We start from the raw sequence: 22,103 nt of genomic DNA on the forward strand, positions 1-22,103 counted from the left end.
AGATTGAAGAATCCCTGAATGAGATGGATTTCCAGTTGTCTTTAGATCTCAACTTCACTGACAAAGACTTTGCGTAAGTATTCATCAATAGGTTAGGATTATTATGTTCTATTACTTTAAAATAATAATACCAATTATTATGGGCATGTATTCTACAGCTACCTTTGTCGTTATTATAAATAAATTTTCACTTTGTTTCTGGAATCTGGGTGAAATGGCAAGTTTCTCAAGTTGGTGTAGTTTCTCCTTAAACTAAGGTAATGAGAATTCAGTCCTCTGTCATTTCATTAGTTTAGGTTCTCCTCCAGCTGTCTGATTACCTGGTTTGACAGAAATCAGTTGTGTTTTATTCATTCACAGAAAGTGGTATTGTTGGCTAAGTTGAACAATTATTACTCTTACTTAGTTCTTACTTAGTTCTTAAGAAGGTGGTAGTGAGCTGCCTCTTGAACTGTTTCAGTCCATTTCATGTAGGTCCATCTATAATGCTATTAGGAAGAGAGTTCCAGGATTTTGACCAGTAACAATGCAGTATTTCTAAATCATCAGGATGGTGCAGGGCTCAGAGTGGATCTTACAGCTCATAGTGTTCCTGTGTTTCTTTTGCTGATTTCCAGTGGTTCCCACTGTATTACCTAATAACGCAGCAATGTAACCTGAAAAAATATGAAGTGAAATTCTCATGAATTGGAACAAATCTCCATGTCTTGACCAGTATATTTTCTCTTCCTTCAAAAGAGCACCAATCGAAGCATCGTTTGTGTGAGTTGGTGATTTATTCCACAGTAGACGAAGCATACCAATTGCCAATTGCAATCCATCCATGCAGTGAAGTATGAAATCATGCACGTTGGTTGGAACAGTACTGTACAACAATATAAAATAACTGTATGCGTACAGATCATTGAAGGTGGCGCAGAGCAAGTGGTGAGAACAGCTCGGCTTTATTAATCAGGGCATAGAGTAAAAGAGCAAATCAGTAATGTTGAATTTGTACAAAACACTCGTTAGACCTGAGTGGAGTAATATGTACAGTTGTGGGTGCGACATTATAGGAAGTAGGCAAGTTGAGAGTGTGTGGAAGCAATTTATTAGAATTGTTCAAAGTTTGAGAAAATTCAATTATTAGGATAGATTGAAAATGTTGAGACTATTCTCCTTGGAGAAAGTAAGGCTGAGGAGAGATCCAGTTGGGATTTACAAAACCATGAGCAGGCTGGACAGTAGATAGGAAGAAGCTGTTCCTGCATGTAAAAGTAGCAATAATGAGAGAGGGGTTAGATTCAAAGTTACGTGCAAATGAAGCAAGGGTGATGTAGATTAGATTAGATTCCCTAAAGCATGGAAACAGGCCCTTCGGTCCAGCAAGTTCACATTGACCATCCGAAAAGTAATCCACCCAGACCCATTCCCCTACCCTATATTTATTCCTGACTAATGCACCTAACACTATGGGCAATTTAGCTTGGCCAATTCACCTGACCTGCACATCTTTGGATTGTGGGAGGAAACCGGAGCACCCGGAGAAAATCCACGGAGACATGGGGAGAATTGTAAACTCCACACAGACAGTTACCGGAGGAAGGAATCGAACCCACAGGAAGGAATCAAACCCACGTCCATGGTGATGTGAGGCAGCAGTGCTAGCACTGAGCCCGTGCCATGTAAGAAACAACTTTTTCACACAGCAAGTTGTAAGGGTATAAATGCATTACCTGGAAATGTGGTGAAGGCAGGTTCAGTTGAGGTATTCAAGAGGCCATTGGATGGTTATTTTGATGGTGTTGGTGTGCAGGGATATTGGGGAAAAGACAGGAGATTAGTACTAGACATTCAAGCTGGTGCAGGCATGATGGGCCTATGATTCTATTAAAATATAGCTGGGAGGGCTGGAACATGATATAGATAGATAGAATTAGTATCTGACTTTCCAACAATGTATTTTTTTTGAGTAGCTTTTCTTTTTTATTTACCCTATTGCAGCCATTCTGTTACCATTCTCCTTTTCTAGCTGTTTTGATGCTTTACCCACTGACTTCTGACCTCTTAATTTGATTGGATAAAAAAATTGTTTAAATGAGTACATGAATGACAAAAAAAATTGGGGTGCTCCTTTCCTTTATCTATATTAATAAGGCAGACGTGAATTCTCAAGGTGCAATTTCAGAGGTTTGCAGATGTCTCAAAACTTGGACATATATTCAAAGGATCGCATGGCAGCTCAGTGGTTAACAATGTTGCCTCACAGAACCAGGGACCCAGGTTCGTGTGGAGTTTGCACGTTCTCCCCATGTCTGTGTGTGTTTCCTCCCAGAATCCAAAGAAGTGCAGATTGGGTTAACCGGCATGCTAAATTGCCCATAGTGTTCAAGGATTTGTAGGTAACAGGGATAAATGTAGAGTAATAGGGTAGTGGAATGGTCATAGGAGGGTTACTCTTCGGAGGGTCGGTGTGGACTGGTTGGGCCAAATGGTCTGTTTCCAAACTGTAGGGATTGTATGATTCTCTTGTCAACCATGAGGCAGGCAATGGTAGACTTTCAGAGGATATAGGTTAAAAACAATGACTGCAGTTGCTGGAAACCAAATTTTGGATTAGTGGTGCTGGAAAGAGCACAGCAGTTCAGGCAGCATCCGAGAAGCAGCAAAATCACGTTTCGGGCAAAGGCCCTTCCTCAGGAATAAAGGCAGAGACCCTGAAGTGCGGAGAGATAAGCTAGAGGAGGGTGGGGGTGGGGAGAAAGTAGCATGGAGTACAATAGGTGCAGGGCAGAGGAAATGACCTGGGAGTTGCAGTGGGAGAGGGACTCCCTGAGATTCTTGTAGAGAGAGGAGGAAAACTTCTTCAAGGCAGGCATCCTTGCAAGAGGATTCACAGTAGGGTTAAAATCAACTAGGTAAAATAGAATGGCAAGCAAAATCAGTTTAAAACGGAAGTATGAAGTCATTCTGGTGCAAAGAATTAAAAGAGGAAATGTGTGATAAAGGATGCAATTCTAAAGCGAGTATAGGACCATTGGGAAGGCTTTTGCAATCTTAGCCTTTTAGAAATAAAAATATAGAGTTAAAAGGCAAAGGAGTTTAGATTAGATTAGATTCAGTACAGTGTGGAAACAGGCCCTTTGGCCCAATAAATCCACACCGACCATCCGAAGAGTAACCCACCCAGACCCATTTCTCTCTGACTAATGCACCTAAAACAATGGGCAATTTAACGTGGCCAATTCATCTGACCTGCACATCTTTGGACTGTGGGAAGAAACCGGAGCACCCGGAAGAAACTCACGCAGACACTGGGAGGATGTGCAAACTCCACACAGACAGTCGCCCGAGGTCAGAATCGAACCTGGGACCCTGGTGCTGTGAGGCAGCAGTGCTAACCACTGAGCCACCGTGCCGCCCCAGTGTGTCACCCAGAGGTGACATGAAAAAATATTTTTTTTTAAAACTTAGCATGTACTTAGGATCTGGAATGCACTACCTGAAGAGAGATTGAGTCATAGTTTTCAAAGGGGAATTAAATGATTCAGTGAAGAGAGATGTCAAGGGCTACATAACAAGGTAGCATGGGAGTAGATGAGTTGCTGTTGCAGAGAACTGACATGGACGCAATAGAGTAAATGGGCACCTTTCATGTTGTAACCATTCAGTGGTTCTCATAGAAAAAAAACATGATTCTTTAGTATTTGGGCAATGCAAATGTCTTTTATATTTAAATTTACTCTTTTCTCTATCTGGAGTGGCCAACCTCATTTATGTAAGCTATTGCTCCCAATAAGGCTTAAAATGGCTCCTAGTTTGAATTGAATGAAATTAGATTTGTTGCCCCGAGTACTCACATGAGGAGAGTGATTATGGCACCATCTTGGATCTAAACGTACTGTTGTGAATTTGGGTAGAATTCTTATGGATTGAAAGGCAGTATGTTAGAATTTGATTTTTATAATATGATGGGGGGGGGGGGGGGAGAGTTGTGTGGTCCCTTTAAAAGGTGATTTTTTTTAATGCTTAGAGATTTAAATATTAGTTAGTGTCTGAGTAGCCGTTTCCCTTTTTGCACGTGCTTGAATTGAAACATCTGTATCAAAAGACTATACTGTTAGCAGGCAAAGCAGCATTTTTATTAAGATAACAGATTTTTAAATTTAGCCAATTAATTTAAACTAGGTACTTGGAGACTAAGAACCAATTAAGTTTAAATCTGATGATTTTGACAACCTAGAACTGTTCTTATTGTAAAAAATTAATAGGTCATCAAAGGTATCAAAGAAGAGGGCATTTGAAAATCGACAGAGAAAACTGAAGAGATTAGCTCTCTCAGCTCTGAGTAACCATCATGCAGCACTCTTAGCTAATATTCTTGACACAAGAATTTGAGGGAGAAAGGCATTCCTGAAAGATGATAAGCAAAGAGGGGAAAGAGCATTCCAGACAATGTATCCTGATCGTAACAGATTTGGGGGTGAGAGGTAGGTTATACAAATTTTAACACTTCCTTTAACAGATTATCAAGCAAGGCGAGCCTCTCTGGGTGTTTCAGTTTTAGTTATAAGAAGGAGGTTGATCTTTTCTTTATAATAGTACCTAGGAACAGATTCTTGAGTACAAATTCTATGGGGAGGGAAGAAAAAGAAATATAAAAGAATAAAAAATCCAGCATTAGAGACCTTCAAAAATATACAATCACAGTAATATATTAGAAAAATAAAGAAATAAAAAGTTCAGAATAACAGTCCTTCCACAATTGTACAGATCGCCAACACAATTGGGTATAACGCAATTGGCAGATTGTGGATGCTGTTTGGATAATGTAAACTTCCTAATGAACTGGTATAGCAATTTTCTGTAATGATATTTTATAGTGTGATTTTCTCAAGCATATTTCCATAACGCGAGGCTGCAGAAGAACGCAACTGTCGCATTATTACCAGAACACCCTGTATAATAGAATAAAAAGGAAAATTTTTTAACAAAAGAGAAAGTGGTCCTTTTCATGTCTCTGGTCTTGAGGACCTGACCACCTAGGCCAATGCTGCTGATAAACTGTCGCCGAAAGGAGTCGCTGGCTGCGACCAAAAAGCGGTTACAGGCTGATCATTAGAATCCTGGGCCCAAACACTCCTCATTTTCAAAACCACTGCTGAAACAGTCTCGTCGAATGACTTACCAGGGTGAAGCCAAGATAAAAGTATTCGCAGGATGCTAAATTCTATGGAGTAATTCATAATGTTAGCAATGACAGCAAAATCCTGGAACAGCACTGCGGGCTTCCCTACACCCCAAGCAGTTCGAGAAGGCAGCTCACAACAATCTTCCTGAGTATTTCAGGATTGATAATAAATGTTGACTTCATTAGGAATAGTTTAAAATTTTAAGTGGAGAGCCTCACTTGTGACTTTCATGGAGTGAAAGTTGATGATTTAGTAGAAGATGGTTGGAAGAAGAATTTCAGTGCTGTTTCAGACTTGTGACTAATGTGTTTAGAAATGTTAGGCTGAAAGTTTCTGGAGCAGGAGGCCTCATGGTGTGCTTCATTGGAGTTCTTGCACACAACGTTGCTGGAAGTGACAATGGTGTGGAAAGGGAGCAGGATAAAAGGAACACGCACAAACAATTGGAATCAACGATCTGTCTCCTTCACTAATAAAGTTTTTAAGGAATGTGGAAGGACTGAGCAGCAAGGTGAATTAGTGAATAAATTCAATTTCAAGAAAGGTACAGGAAAATTGAGAGGAAAAAAAGAAAATGGAATAAAGTAGAAAAATCATTCAAACATTTTACATTCCAAAAATTCCAACCAAACATTTTCTTAAATGAAAGAATGTGTTCCCAAATGTTTAATTCACTTTTTGAACCAGAGGATGATTTGCAGCCATTAAAATTATCAGAATAAAATTTATGAAGCATTTTTAACAAAACAAAATGTTATAAAATATTATAAAATAAAGTGGCACTGACTCAAACGAGAGAGTTCAGATAGCCAAGAGCTTGATCACGTTGAAAATCAGGTACTTGCATAGTTGGTTGCGAGGCGTAACTTTCTCTCATGAGTTTAGTGGGCAAATAAGATACCAAGAGCAGCAACTTAATAAAAATTTCTGGAAGTTTGAGTGAGGTGCAATTTCACTGAAGGGAAGAATATTGCAAATTAGCACTTATTTATGGATCATGGGGCACCGGTTTCTTGCCGTGAGTAACGAGCTGATTTACCCATGAAGATTTGGTCATCAGATACTTATTTCTCGCATTCAATTTGATTCATTGTTGAAACATTGAGAAGTCAAAAACAATATTCTGGAAAAAATAAGGAAACACAAAATTCTTCATGTGTTTGGAGGAAAGATAAAATTCAGATCTTTCACAAACATGTGTGAATCAAAATGTTTGACCCTTGCCATCCCTTCCACCAAATTGTTCATGGAATCTTCTGACTGTCTCAAAGGTCTGTCCTTGGCCCCCTAATGTTTCATAACTTCATGGTGGTGACATTCAAGAAATCCATATTAGGCTCCATGTGTCTGCTGATACTCTCAGCTGTACCTCACCATCACCTCTCTCAATTTAATTTAATTTGTCACATATCGATTCGAATATAGCCAGACTTCATCTCTACCGTTACTGAAGCCCAGAACTTGCCTTTATTCCTTTAAATTTAAGATGGCTCATCCACCTAACTTCCGCATTTTTGGACTGTGGGAGGAAACCAAAGAACCCAAAGGAAACCCACGCCAACACAGGGAGAATGTGCAAACTACACACAGGCAGTCACCCAAGGCTGGAATTGAACCTGGGTCCCTGCCACTGTGAGGCAGCAATGCTAACCACTGAGCCACTGTGCTGTCCCTAAGGATCCCTTTCTTTTAAATTCTTTAAGTGTACTTTCCCATTCCTATCTCTCTTACCTGTTTCCAGTCCTACAATGCAACTAGATATGCACATCCTTCTGAGTCTGGGCTGTTGTACACTCCAAAATTTAATTATCCCATTATTTATGACCACACCTTCTGCATTCTGTGCCCTAATCTCTGAAATTAGGACAACTCATCTCTCCCTCATCTCATCTGCTACTGAAGCCTTTGGTCCTTTAAATTTAAGATGGCCCATCCACCTAACTTCCACATTTTTGGACTGTGGGAAGAAACTGAAGCACCCAGAGAACCAATTGCTTTATTTCTTCTGTTGGTTTGTGGAAATTGGCTGCTACAGGTGATTTGATGTAGCTAATTGACTTTCTAACATCATATTCAAGAGCTCGGCACGGTGGCACAGTGGTTAGCACTGCTGCCTCACAGCGTCAGAGACCCGGGTTCAATTCCCGCCTCAGGTGACTGTCTGTGTGGAGTTTGCACATTCTCCCCGTGTCTGCGTGGGTTCCCTCCGGGTGCTCTGGTTTCCTCCCACAGTCCAAAAAAAAATGTGCAGGTTAGGTGAATTGGCCATGCTAAATTGCCTATAGTGTTAGGTGAAGAGGTAAATGTAGGGGAATGGTTCTGGGTGGGTTGCTCTTCGGCGGGTCTGTGTGGACTTGTTGGGCCGAAGGGCCTGTTTCCACACTGTAAGTAATCTAATCTGCTCAGTTAGCTGCTAACCTTCAACAAGTGCCTTGGAGAAAGAACAGGGGAAGAGAGAATTGGAATGAAAATCAGAACCACATTCAGAAAAATTAAATGGATTCTGTAATATGCTTCAGTAGGGGATCGTTAAATAGCAATAGTGATATTAAAAAAGCAGCAGTGCAGTGAGATTAAATCAAATAAAGAAAGATACAGGACAGAATCATAGAATCATATCATAGAATACCTACAGTGTGGAAGCAAGCCATTCGGTCCATTGAATCCACACTGACCAAATATGTCAAGGCTGAAAATGTGTTGCTGGAAAAGCGCAGCAGGTCAGGCAGTATCCAGGGAACAGGAGAATCGACATTTCGGGCATAAGCCCTTCTTCAGGAATGAGGAAAGTTTGTCCAGCAGGCTAAGATAAAAGGTAGGGAGGAGGGACTTGGGGGAGGGGCGTCGGCAATGTGATAGGTGGAAAGAGGTCAAGGTGAGGGTGATAGGTCAGACTGGGGTGGGGGCGGAGAGGTCAGGAAGAAGATTGCAGGTTAGGAAGGCGGTGCTGAGTTCGATGGATTTGACTGAGACAAGGTGGGGGGAGGGGAAATGAGGAAACTGGTGAAATCCGAGTTCATCCCTTGTGGTTGGAGGGTTCCTAGCCAGAAGATGAGGCGCTCTTCCTCCAACCGTCGTGTTGTTGTGGTCTGGCGATGGAGGAGTCCAAAGACCTGCATATCCTTGGTGGAATGGGAGGGGGAGTTGAAGTGTTGAGCCAAGGGTGGTTGGGTTAGTTGGTCCGGGTGTCCCAGAGGTGTTCTCTGAAACGCTCCGCAAGTAGGCGGCCTGTCTCTCCAATATAGAGGAGGCCACATCGGGTGCAGAGGATGCAATAGATGATGTGTGTGGAGGTGCAGGGGAATCTGTGGCGGATATGGAAGTTTCCTTTGGGGCCTTGGAGGGAGGTGAGGGGGGAGGTGTGGGCACAAGTCTTGCACCAAAAACGTACAACCCAGAAGGCTTCCTTCTTCAAGGACCGCAATTTCCCTCCCGACGTGGTCGATGATGCCCTCCACCGCATCTCTTCCACTTCCCGCTCCTCCGCCCTTGAGCCCCGCCCCTCCAACCACCACCAGGACAGAACCCCACTGGTCCTCACCTACCACCCCACCAATCTCCATGTACAGCGCATCATCCGCCGTCATTTCCGCCACCTCCAAACGGACCCCACCACCAAGGATGTCAAACAAATATGTCAAGGGCAAAGTGAATGGAGAATTATCAGCTGCTGGAGGGATGCATGGAAAACTAAGAAGAATCTCTGGAGCATTTTAAAAGGAAAAAACATACTTCCAATACCTCTTGCCAGAAATAAAATATAAAATACAAATAAGATGAAAGTGGTCAAAGTTGATCAGAGGACTCCATAGAAACATTTGGTGCTGTCCCTTGAGCTTCATTGGAATGCTGGAGGAGGCCAAAAGCAAGAGGTTGAAGTAGGAGGGAAGATTGAACCAGTAAGCAGTGGAAGGTTTAAGATGACACTTTTTAATAAGGAAAATTTTTTTGGGAAGGTGTCACCTAATCTCTTCTCTCATGTGGAGGATAGGATGCTGTGAGCAGTGAAAAGAACATGAAAAGCTCAAAGGCTGTGTTGCTGTCACTCCACAAGGAGTGTTTAGATGAATGGCATGCGAGCATAGAAAGAACGAACTCACCTGACCTCTTCCGAAGCAATGAAGAGTCAATTAAATATGATGTAAGGTATTCATTTTAATGAAAATGAAAACTCGAAATGCTGCCTCCCCATTTAAGGTTATCAATTTTAAAGTAGCAATTCTATGTTTACACATGGCAGATGGATACTTTTTATATAAATGTTGCCTCTTTGCCAGGCCACAAAAAGGACAGGTTTCTTTCATTTCATTTGTCTGTAAATTAATACCCAGCCTTTAATTTATAGTTGATTTTAAAAACTTTCTTTCAGATCTGATGACCCAAATTCTCTACAACTGATTAGTAGTCGGACATTGAAGCTGCACTTCAGTTTACATCAAGGACTTCATCATCATGTCAATGTTATGTTTGATTACTTCCACCTCTCTGTTGTATCAATCACTATTCATGCTTCCTTGGTTGCTCTTCACCAGCCTCTGATAAGGTGGGTCTTTATACCCTTAATTGACGTGCTTTAAATTATATTGCTGTTACTGCTAAATAGCCAAATATAAGCTTTCATTTATTGGTATCTGTTTCTAAATAATGTCTCATAAAGCAAGTAACATTATTATTCAACAAAAAGTTAGCATCTACCAAGATAGTGTTCTACTGGGGTCTGATCATGTATTTGGAACTTCGTAATCAAATGGGGTGGAATCCATGGAAACCTAAAAATATCCAATGTGAAGTCATTGCTTGTAAAATCCAAATCTGGATCTATAATTGTTGAAACTATTTCTAGCTGTGTAACACTAGGGAGCAATGCTAGTGGAAATCTTAGAGTCTCACCCTCACATCCATTCACTTCTTCTCTCATTCATCAATAACTATCCAGGTTTCAGAGGTGGTAAGCAGTGTACTGTTTTGTGGAAGACAAAAATCATAATTAGCCCAGTTGAATATTTAGCTTTAAAGTTAACCGTATTGATTAGTTCATATATTCTATTGACTAAACCTGAATGTCAAAAATCAGTTTTGATTCATTGTCTAGCTCTGAATGTTTAGTTTTAATTGTAGCACTGACTTTAATGGAAAGACAAGTGCTAGCTGAGAAAATGAATGAATAGAATTATTTCTGTAATTTAATCCATTTGAGCAACATTTTGGTTCCAGATTGCAAGGTTTCAATAATAAGGTGTTATAGTTGGGCTTAGACCATCCACTAATAAGAACTCTAGATACGACTGGAGTTTGTTAAGGGCACTGAAAGACAAAATCTTACAAATTTGGATCTCAACAAAGTGTCCCAGGTCGTTATCACAAGTGGTCCACTCATAATGAACACTTAAAATGCTTCATATTGAAGTGCAGCAGAAAGGTGCAGAATTACAAAAGACCTTGTAAAAGATCTTTGTGTTGAGCAATTTAGTCTCTGAGTGACATTTTGTTTGATTGCAATAATTTTCTCATTCTCTCTCTACCCACTCACTGCCCAGCCTAACCACTTCCTCTACTGTCCAAGATAATTAACTGCGAGATCCAGAAAGTTATTGACAGTGCAGATGGGAACCTGGAATTCCATTGAGACAGCACAGGCTGTTTTCCAAGGTTTCCTTAAATTTGGTATGTGACTGAACAATCCCAAAGGGAATCTGACCACTTGCAAATGATGGGCTGAAAATGTATTGCTGGAAAAGTGCAGCAGGTCAGGCAGCATCCAAGGAACAGGAGAATCGACGTTTCGGGCATAAGCCCTTCTTCAGGAATTATTTCAGGCTTATGCTCGAAACGTCGATTCTCCTGTTCCTTGGATGCTGCCTGACCTGCTGCGCTTTTCCAGCAACACATTTTCAGCTCTGATCTCCAGCATCTGCAGTCCTCACTTTCTCCTACTTGGAAATGATGCCTAATATCTTCCAAAGGTGTCTCAGGACCACATTCAAAGGGATACCTTACCCCTCCCAAAGGATATCCTGCCTGTCCAAATGTATCCACAGAGTTAGACCTGTTCCTATCAAGTGAAATCTGCAATCTTTGGGCTTCTGCCATCATCCTCATCAAAATAATGAGTGGAAGCAGCTGCTGGTATACACGAGCAGTTGCCTCTGACAACCAAAGATGTGCAATTTAGAACCTGCTTGCCCCTTGTCTCCCTTGCAAGAATACCAGCTGAGTTTGGGGCCTTCTGCTAGATTCAGGTTGTGATGTTCACAAAATTTCAGAATTGATACAGAATACAAAGGAGGCTGTTTGGCTCATCGTGCACGAACAAGCTCTTCAAACGAGTATCATTACCAAGTGCCAATCTCCTGCACATTGTTTCTATCCAAATAATCATCCAATGCCCTCTTGAATGTCTCAACTGAAACTGCCTCCCACTTTTCCCAGCTGTGCATTTCAGACCCTAACTAGTCGCTGTGTGAAAAAGGTTTTCCTCACATCATACTTGCTTCGTTGGCATATCACTTTACATGTGCGCACCTACATCTTTCTCCTTTTACAAGTAGAAACAGCTTCTCCCTATCTACTCCATCGAGCCCGCTCATGATTTAGAAAACCTCTATCAAATCTCCTCTCACCTTTCTTCCCACCTAGGAGAACTGTACCCCTTATTTTATATTGTCTTTCAGTGTTCTTCCTGTCAAAGTACATCACCTCACACTTCTCTGCATTGAAACTTATCTGCCTCCCAACCACCACTCCATCACTTGTCTTTTGGAGCTCCATCTTGCCTTCCTCACAATTTACAATTCTCCCAAGTTTCATGTCAAACTTTGAAATTGTCATCTAAGATCCAAGATCCAGATCATTAGTATAGATCAGGAAAAGAAATGGTCCTAATTCCAGTCCCACGAGCTCCACTACACACCTTTTCACCAGCCCAAAAAATATCCGTTGACCATTACTCAGCCAGTTTCTTTTGTATCCATTTGCTACTTTTTTTTAATATACTATGATCTATAACTTTCCTCAAGTCTGTTGTGTGACACAATATCAAATACCCTCTGAAAAATCATGTAGACTTCATCTGAGGAAAGAGATCAATCTGAGACTGGTACAGTTGAGAACAGAAATGAGTCAAACAGTCAGGGCAGGCAGGGTCAAGGTAGGACGAATAAATTAAACTGCATTTATTTCAATGCAAGGGGCCTAACAGAGAAGGCAGATGAACTCAGGGCATGGTTAGGAACATGGGACTGGGATATCATACCAATTACAGAAACATGGCTCAGGGATGGGCAGGACTGGCAGCTTAATGTTCCAGGATACAAATGATAGGAAGGGAGGCAAGAGAGGAGGGGGAGTGGCATTTTTGATAAGGAATAGCATTACAGCTGTGCTGAGGGAGGATATTTCCAGAAATACATCCAGGGAAGTTATTTGGGTGCAACAGATAAATAAGAAAGGGATGATAACCTTACTGGGATTGTATTATAGACCCCCTAATAGTCAGAGGGAAATTGAGAAACAAACTTGTAAGGAGATCTCAGGTACCTGTAAGAATAATCGGGTAGTTATGGTAGAGGATTTTAACTTTCCAAACATAGACTGGGACTGCCATAGTGTTAAAGGTTTAGATGGAGAGGAATTTGTTAAGTGTGTACAAGACAATTTTCTGATTCAGTATGTGGATGTACCTATTAGAGAAGGTGCAAAACTTGACCTACTCTTGGGAAATAAGGCAGGGCAGGTGACTGAGGTGTCAGTGGGGGAGCACTTTGTGACCAGCGACCATAATTCTATTCGTTTTAAAATCGTGATGGAAAAGGATAGACCAGACCTAAAAGTTGAAGTTCTAAATTGGAGAAAGGCCAATTTTGATGATATTAGGCGAGTCGTTAGTTCATGGAATGCCCTGCCAGTAACAGTGGTGGACTCTCCCTCTTTATGGGCATTTAAGAGGGCATTGGATAGGTATATGGAGGATAGTGGGTTAGTGTAGTTTAGGTGGGCTTGGATCGGCGCAACATCGAGGGCCCAAGGGCCTGTACTGCGCTGTATTCTTCTATGTTCTATGTTCTATGTTCTAACTTTCGAAAGCTGATTGGAGGCAAATGTTCGGAGGTAAAGGGACGGCTGGAAAATGGGAGGCCTTCAGAAATGAGATATTAAGAATCCAGAGAAAGTATATTCCTGTCAGGGCAAAAGGAAAGGCTGGTAGGTATAGGGAATGCTGGAGGACTAAAGAAATTGAGGGTTTGGTTAAGAAAAAGAAGGAAGCATATGTCAGGTATAGACAGGATAGATTGAGTGAATCCTTAAGGAGAAAGTGAGGTCTGCAGATGCTGGAGATCAGAGCTGAAAATGTGTTGCTGGAAAAGCGCAGCAGGTCAGGCAGCATCCAGGGAACAGAAGAAGGGCTTATGCCTGAAACGTCGATTCTCCTGTTCCCTGGATGCTGCCTGACCTGCTGCGCTTTTCCAGCAACACATTTTCAGCTCGTGAGTGAATCCTTAGAAGAGTATAAAGGAAGTAGGAGTATATTTAAGAGGGAAATCAGGAGAGCAAAAAGGAGACATGAGATAGCTTTGGCAAATAGAATTAAGGAGAATCCAAAGGTTTTTACAAATACATTAAGGACAAAATGGTAACGAGGGAGAGAATAGGGCCCCTCAAAGATCAGCAAGGCGGCCTTTGTGTGGAGCCACAGAAAATGGGGGAGATACTAAATGAATATTTTGCATCAGTATTTACTGTGCAAAATGATATGGAAGATCTAGACTGTAGGGAAATAGATGGTGACATCTTGCAGAATGTCCAGATTACAGAGGAGGAAGTGCTGGATGTCTTGAAATGGGTAAAAGTGGATAAATCCCCAGGATCTGATCAGGTGTACCCGAGAACTCTGTGGGAAGCTAGAGAAGTGATTGCTGGGCCTCTTGCTGAGATATTTGTATCATCGATAGTCACAGGTGAGGTGCCGGAAGACTGGAGGTTGGCAAACGTGGTGCCACTGTTTAAGAAGGGCGGTAAAGACAAGCCAGGGAACAATAGACCAGCGAGCCTGACCTTGGTGGTGGGCAAGTTGTTGGAGGGAATCCTGAGGGAGACGATGTACATGTATTTGGAAAGGCAAGGACTGATTAGGGAGAGTCAACATGGCTTTGTGCGTGGGAAATCATGTCTCACAAACTTGATTGAGTTTTTTGAAGAAGTAACAAAGAGGATTGATGAGGGCAGAGCGGTAGATGAGATCTATATGGCCTTCAGTAAGGCGTTCGACAAGGTTCCCCATGGGGGACTGATTAGCAAGGTTAGATATCATGGAATACAGGCAGAATTAGCCATTTGGATACAGAACTGGCTCAAAGGTAGAAGAAAGAGGGTGGTGGTGGAGGGTTGTTTTTCTGACTGGAGGCCTGTGACCAGTGGAGTGCCACAAGGATCGGTGCTGGGCCCTCTACTTTTTGTCATTTACATAAATGATTTGGATGCGAGCATTAGTGGTACAGTTCATAAGTTTTCAGATGACACCAAAATTGGAGGTGTAGTGGACAGCGAAGAGGGTTACCTCAGATTACAACAGGATCTTGACCAGATGGGCCAATGGGCTGAGAAGTGGCAGATGGAGTGTAATTCAGATAAATGCGAGGTGCTGCATTTTGGGAAAGCAAATCTTAGCAGGACTTATACACTTAATTGTAAGGTCCTAGGGAGTGTTGCTGAACAATGAGACCCTGGAGTGCAGGTTCATAGCTCCTTGAAAGTGGAGTCGCAGGAGGATAGGATAGTGAAAAAGGCGTTTAGTATGCTTTCCTTTATTGGTCAGAGTACTGAGTACAGGAGTTGGGAGGTCCTGTTACAACTGTACAGGTCATTGGTTAGGCCACTGTTGGAATATTGTATGCAATTCTGGTCTCCTTCCTATCGGAAAGATGTTGTGAAACTTGAAAGGGTTCAGAAAAGATGTACAAGGATGTTGACAGGGTTGGAGGAATTGAGCTATAGGAAGAGGCTGAGGCTATTTTCCCTGGAGCTTCGGAGGCTGAGGGGTGACCTTATAGAGGTATACAAAATTATGAGGGACATGGATAGGGTAAATAGGCAATGTCTTTTCCCTGGGGTTGGGGAGATCAAACTAGAGGGCATAGGTTTAGGGTGAGAGGGGAACGATATAAAAGAGACCTCCGGGGCAACTTTTTCACACAGGGGGTGGTACGTGTATGGAATGAGCTGCCAGAGGAAGTGGGAGGCTGGTACAATTGCAACATTTGAGAGGCATTTGGATGTGTATATGAATAGGAAAGGTTTGGAGGGATATGGGCTGGGTGCTGGCAGGTGGGACTAGATTGGGTTGGGATATCTGGTCGGCATGGACGGGTTGGACCGAAGGGTCTATTTCCATGCTGTACATCTCTATGACTCTATAACAGTGTTGACCTCATTGAGCCTTTTTATTACCTCTTCAAAAAACTCTCAATTTAGTTAAACATGATTTCTTTTTTAGGTATCAATGCTGATTCTTCCTAATCAACCCACCTTTTTCCATGTGATTACTAATTCTGAATAATTGTTTCTACAAGCTTCCCTACCACACAAGTTAAAATGACTGGTCTGTAATTGTTGGGATTATCCTTCCAAGCATCTTTCAATGAGGCTGTAATGTTGGCAATTCCCCAGTCCACCTGCACAGCCCCTAAGTCCAGGGGGCACAGAAAGATTATGGCCAGGGCCCCCTCTATTTCTACCCTCACGTCAGTTTGAAATCCTTGAATGCATCTCATTTGGCCCCAGTACTTTGTCATCTTTAAGTACCAGCAGTTGATCCAAGACTTATTTTTTATTAATTTTAAACCCTTCTGGTGCTGGAATATCATCATCTTCATCATGGCCCGGGCAGTATCTACTTCTTTTGTAGACAGTTGCAAAATAATTATTTAGTTCCTCTGTTATAACTCTGCCTCCATGTGTAAATCCTGCTTTTTAATTTCTAATCAGCCCTACTCCTCTTAACCACTGTTTTTCTGTTTGTGTGGCTATAGAAGACTTTGGGATCCCCTTTATGTTAGCTGCTGGTCTCTTCTCATAATTCCTCTTTGTGTTTCTTATTGCTTTTTCACCTCTCCGCTGAATTTTCAATATTCCTCCTGTTTCTCAATTATTATGTTCTACCTTACACTTGTCATAAACATGCTATTTCTTTCTCATGTTAATTTCTACCTCCTTTGTCATCCAAGGGACTTTGACTTAATTTCTCCTACCTTTCCCATTTTAGAGAATATATTTTGGCTATACATGAATCGTCTGTTCTTTGCCAGTTGTTCAGTTACTGTTTATCCTTCAATCTTTTGTTAATGTTAATCCAGTCAATCCTGCCCAGCTCTGTTTTTGCCCCATTAACATTATCTCTCCACAGATAATCCAATTTCTGTGGATTATCATTCTCCACCACCGTCCTGAACCTTGATGGCTTTCTTAAAATGTTCTCCCACTGACTCTTAATCTACTTGACCCTCATTTCCAAGGATCAAATCCAACAGTGCATCCTTCCTTGTTGGATTGCACACATTGTGCTGTAGGAAACTCACCTGAACACAATCTATGCATACTTGTCTTGCTGCCTTTTACACTACCTTTATCATACTCTATTTTTGGGTAATTGAAATCCCCCGTTTTAACTACTGTATGGTATTGGCATTTCTGTGTAAATTTCCTGTGGATTTGTTCCTCTGCATCCTTTCCACTGGTTGATAAAACTACACTGAGCAATAGAACTGTACTCTTTTTATTCCTTAACTTATTTCTTAGTGTTTATGCAGCTAGGTTCCTTTGAAGTGCCTTCCAATCTATGACTTTTACAACATAGAATGACAAGGTCAGCAGACACATGGAAACCACTGCCTGCAAGTTTGCCTCCAAGTCACCTACCATCCTCTCTTGGAACTATATCTCCATTCTTTCATTCTGGCTAGGACAAAATCATGAAACTCACTTCCTAACACCATTGTTGATGTACTCATATCCCAAGGACTTCAGCGATTAAGAAGGCAACTGTAATCACCACAGGCTACCTTTAATTCAGCATGATATCTCAGTGGTTAGCACTGCTGCCTCACAGCACCAAGGATCCGGGTTTGATTCCCACCTCGGGTGACTGTGTGGAGTTTGCACATTCTCCCTGTGTCTGTGTTGGTTTCCTCCGGGTGCTCCGGTTTCCTCCCACAATCCAAAGATATGCAGATCAGGTGAATTGACCATACTAACTTTCCCATAGTGTTAGGTGCATTGGTCAGGGGTAAATGTAGGGATGGGGAATGGGTCTGGGTGGGTTACTCTTTGGAGATCTGTGTAGACATGTTGGGCTGAAGGGCCTGTTTCCACACTGTAGGGAATCTAATCAAGTCTAATCCAATCTAAATCTCACACACAATCATGTATTGAAACAATGATTTAAACTTAATGGCAGGTAGCAACCAAAATAAGACCCATCAACTAAGCAAGTTTAGCCTGACAGCCAACTTGGCTATTACCCGATTAATGGTGGAACTTGGCCAGATTCCACCAAGTTGAAACTTTATTGCTGGAACAGCACAGCAGGTCAGGCAGCATCCAGGGAACAGGAGATTCGACGTTTCGGGCACAGGCCCTTCTTCAGGAATGAGCAGAGAGTGTTCAGCAGGAGAAGATAAAAGGTAGGGAGGAGGGACTTGGAGGAGGGGAGTTGGAAATGTGATAGGTGGAAAGAGGTCAAGGTGAGGGTGATAGGTCGGAGTAGGGTGGAGGCGGAGAGGTCAAGAAGAAGACTGCAGGTCAGGAAGGCGGTGCCAGGCTGGAAGGATCCGGCTGAGACAAGGTGGGGGGAGGGGGGATGAAGAAACTGGTGAAGTCCAAGTTCATCCCCTGTGGTTGGAGGGTTCCCAGTCGGAAGATAAGACGCTCCTCCTCCGACCGTCGGGTTGTTGTGGTTTGGCGGTGGATGAGTCCAATGACCTGCATATCCTCGGTGGAGTGGGAGGGGGAGTTGAAATGCTGTGCCACAGGTTGGTTGGGTTGGTTCGTCCGGGTGGCCCAGAGGTGCTCTCTGACTCGCTCCGCAAGTAGGCGGCCTGTCTCCCCAATATAGAGGAGGCCACACCGGCTGCAGCGGATGCAGTAGATGATGTGGGTGGAGGTGCAGGTGAATCTGTGGCGGATATGGAAGTTTCCCTTGGGGCCTTGGAGAGAAGTGAGGGGGGAGGTGTGGGCGCAAGTGTTGCACCTCCTGCGGTTGCAAGGGAAGGTGCCGGGAGTGGTGGTTGGGTCGGTGGGGGGTGTGGATCTGACAAGGGAGTCGCGGAGGGAGTGGTCTCTACGGAAAGCTGATAGGGGAGGGGAGGGAAATATATCCTTGGTGCTGGGGTCTGTTTGGAGGTGGCGGAAGTGACGGCGGATGATGCGCTGTACATGGAGATTGGTGGGGTGGTAGGTGAGGACCAGTGGGGTTCTGTCCTGGTGGCGGTTGGAGGGGCGGGGCTCAAGGGCGGAGGAGCGGGAAGTGGAGGAGATGCGGTGGAGGGCACCGTCGACCACGTCGGGGGGGAAATTGCGGTCCTTGAAGAAGGAGGCCATCTGTGTTGTACGTATTTTGAACTGGTCCTCCTGGGAGCAGATGCGGCGGAGACGAAGGAATTGGGAGAATGGGATGGCGTTTTTACAGGGGGCAGGATGGGAGGAGGTGTAGTCCAGGTAGCTGTGGGAGTCGGTAGGTTTGTAGTAGATGTCCGTGTTGATTCGGTCGCCTGAGATAGAAACAGAAAGGTCTAGGAAGGGGAGGGAGGAGTCCGAGACTGTCCAGGTGAATTTGAGGTCGGGGTGGAAGGTGTTGGTGTAGTGGATGAACTGTTCAACCTCCTCGTGGGAGCACGAGGTAGCGCCGATACAGTCATCAATGTAGCGAAGAAAAAGATGGGGGGTGGGGCCAGTGTAGTTGCGGAAGATGGATTGTTCCACATACCCTACGAAGAGGCAGGCATAGCTGGGGCCCATGCGGGTGCCCATGGCTACTCCTTTTGTTTGGAGAAAGTGGGAGGATTGGAAAGAAAAGTTGTTCAGGGTGAGGACCAGTTCGGTCAGTCGAAGGAGGGTGTCGGTGGAAGGGTACTGGGTGGTACGGCGGGAAAGGAAGAAGCGGAGTGCTTTGAGTCCTTCGTGATGGGGGATGGAGGTGTACAGGGACTGGATGTCCATGGTGAAGATGAGGCGTTGGGGACCGGGGAAGCGGAAATCCTGGAGGAGGTGGAGGGCGTGGGTGGTGTCACGGACGTAGGTGGGGAGTTCTTGGACTAATGGGGACAGGACCGTGTCGAGGTATGCCGAGATGAGTTCGGTTGGGCAGGAGCAGGCTGAGACGATGGGTCGTCCGGGGCAGTCAGGTTTGTGGATTTTGGGCAGGAGGTAGAAACGGGCGGTTCGGGGTTGTGGGACTATGAGGTTGGAGGCGGTGGATGGGAGGTCCCCTGAGGTGATGAGGTTATGGACGGTCTGGGAGATGATGGTTTGGTGGTGGGGGGTGGGGTCATGGTCAAGGGGACGGTAGGAGGAGGTATCTGCGAGCTGGCGTTTGGCCTCAGCGGTGTAAAGGTCAGTGCGCCAAACTACTACCGCGCCTCCCTTGTCAGCTGGTTTGATGGTGAGGTTGGGGTTGGAACGGAGGGAGTGGAGGGCTGCGCGTTCCGAGGGTGAGAGGTTGGAGTGGGTGGGGGGAGTGTGGGAGTTCAGGTAGCGGTTAATATCGCGGCGGCAGTTTGCTATGAAGAGGTCGAGGGCAGGTAGGAGGCCAGCACGGGGTGTCCAGGTGGATGGGGTGTGTTGGAGGTGGGAGAAGGGGTCGTCAGAGGGTGGGCGAGAGTCTTGATTGAAGAAGAAGGCACGGAGGCGAAGGCGGCGGAAGAATTGTTCGGTGTCACTCCGTGTATTGAATTCATTGACCTGAGAACGTGTGGGAACGAAGGTGAGACCTCTGCTGAGGACTGATCTTTCATCCTCAGAGAGGGGCAAGTCTGGAGGGATGAGTCCTCAGCAGAGGTCTCACCTTCGTTCCCACACGTTCTCAGGTCAATGAATTCAATACACGGAGTGACACCGAACAATTCTTCCGCCGCCTTCGCCTCCGTGCCTTCTTCTTCAATCAAGACTCTCGCCCACCCTCTGACGACCCCTTCTCCCACCTCCAACACACCCCATCCACCTGGACACCCCGTGCTGGCCTCCTACCTGCCCTCGACCTCTTCATAGCAAACTGCCGCCGCGATATTAACCGCTACCTGAACTCCCACACTCCCCCCACCCACTCCAACCTCTCACCCTCGGAACGCGCAGCCCTCCACTCCCTCCGTTCCAACCCCAACCTCACCATCAAACCAGCTGACAAGGGAGGCGCGGTAGTAGTTTGGCGCACTGACCTTTACACCGCTGAGGCCAAACGCCAGCTCGCAGATACCTCCTCCTACCGTCCCCTTGACCATGACCCCACCCCCCACCACCAAACCATCATCTCCCAGACCGTCCATAACCTCATCACCTCAGGGGACCTCCCATCCACCGCCTCCAACCTCATAGTCCCACAACCCCGAACCGCCCGTTTCTACCTCCTGCCCAAAATCCACAAACCTGACTGCCCCGGACGACCCATCGTCTCAGCCTGCTCCTGCCCAACCGAACTCATCTCGGCATACCTCGACACGGTCCTGTCCCCATTAGTCCAAGAACTCCCCACCTACGTCCGTGACACCACCCACGCCCTCCACCTCCTCCAGGATTTCCGCTTCCCCGGTCCCCAACGCCTCATCTTCACCATGGACATCCAGTCCCTGTACACCTCCATCCCCCATCACGAAGGACTCAAAGCACTCCGCTTCTTCCTTTCCCGCCGTACCACCCAGTACCCTTCCACCGACACCCTCCTTCGACTGACCGAACTGGTCCTCACCCTGAACAACTTTTCTTTCCAATCCTCCCACTTTCTCCAAACAAAAGGAGTAGCCATGGGCACCCGCATGGGCCCCAGCTATGCCTGCCTCTTCGTAGGGTATGTGGAGCAATCCATCTTCCGCAACTACACTGGCCCCACCCCCCATCTTTTTCTTCGCTACATTGATGACTGTATCGGCGCTACCTCGTGCTCCCACGAGGAGGTTGAACAGTTCATCCACTACACCAACACCTTCCACCCCGACCTCAAATTCACCTGGACAGTCTCGGACTCCTCCCTCCCCTTCCTAGACCTTTCTGTTTCTATCTCAGGCGACCGATTCAACACGGACATCTACTACAAACCTACCGACTCCCACAGCTACCTGGACTACACCTCCTCCCATCCTGCCCCCTGTAAAAACGCCATCCCATTCTCCCAATTCCTTCGTCTCCGCCGCATCTGCTCCCAGGAGGACCAGTTCAAAATACGTACAACACAGATGGCCTCCTTCTTCAAGGACCGCAATTTCCCCCCCGACGTGGTCGACGGTGCCCTCCACCGCATCTCCTCCACTTCTCGCTCCTCCGCCCTTGAGCCCCGCCCCTCCAACCGCCACCAGGACAGAACCCCACTGGTCCTCACCTACCACCCCACCAATCTCCATGTACAGCGCATCATCCGCCGTCACTTCCGCCACCTCCAAACAGACCCCAGCACCAAGGATATATTTCCCTCCCCTCCCCTATCAGCTTTCCGTAGAGACCACTCCCTCCGCGACTCCCTTGTCAGATCCACACCCCCCACCGACCCAACCACCACTCCCGGCACCTTCCCTTGCAACCGCAGGAGGTGCAACACTTGCGCCCACACCTCCCCCCTCACTTCTCTCCAAGGCCCCAAGGGAAACTTCCATATCCGCCACAGATTCACCTGCACCTCCACCCACATCATCTACTGCATCCGCTGCAGCCGGTGTGGCCTCCTCTATATTGGGGAGA

General features: G+C 45.1%; 1 protein-coding gene across 4 annotated transcripts in view; it reads left to right on the forward strand.

Annotated features, from left to right (window-relative positions):
- fam135a (family with sequence similarity 135 member A) overlaps positions 1–22,103 on the forward strand; it is a 318,933-nt gene that overhangs the window by 130,628 nt on the left and 166,202 nt on the right. For all 4 annotated transcript variants that reach the window (XM_043681723.2, XM_043681738.2, XM_043681746.2 and 1 more), the window contains 2 exons: positions 3–73; positions 9,541–9,714. In XM_043681723.2, coding sequence (XP_043537658.2) covers positions 3–73; positions 9,541–9,714 — 245 coding nt within the window. The remainder of the gene's footprint in view (positions 1–2; positions 74–9,540; positions 9,715–22,103) is intronic.

The sequence above is a fragment of the Chiloscyllium plagiosum genome, unplaced genomic scaffold (genome assembly GCF_037043375.1).
Source record: "Chiloscyllium plagiosum isolate Xiang-an unplaced genomic scaffold, Cpla_swu_hap1 HiC_scaffold_3, whole genome shotgun sequence".
Taxonomy (NCBI): Eukaryota; Metazoa; Chordata; class Chondrichthyes; order Orectolobiformes; family Hemiscylliidae; genus Chiloscyllium; species Chiloscyllium plagiosum.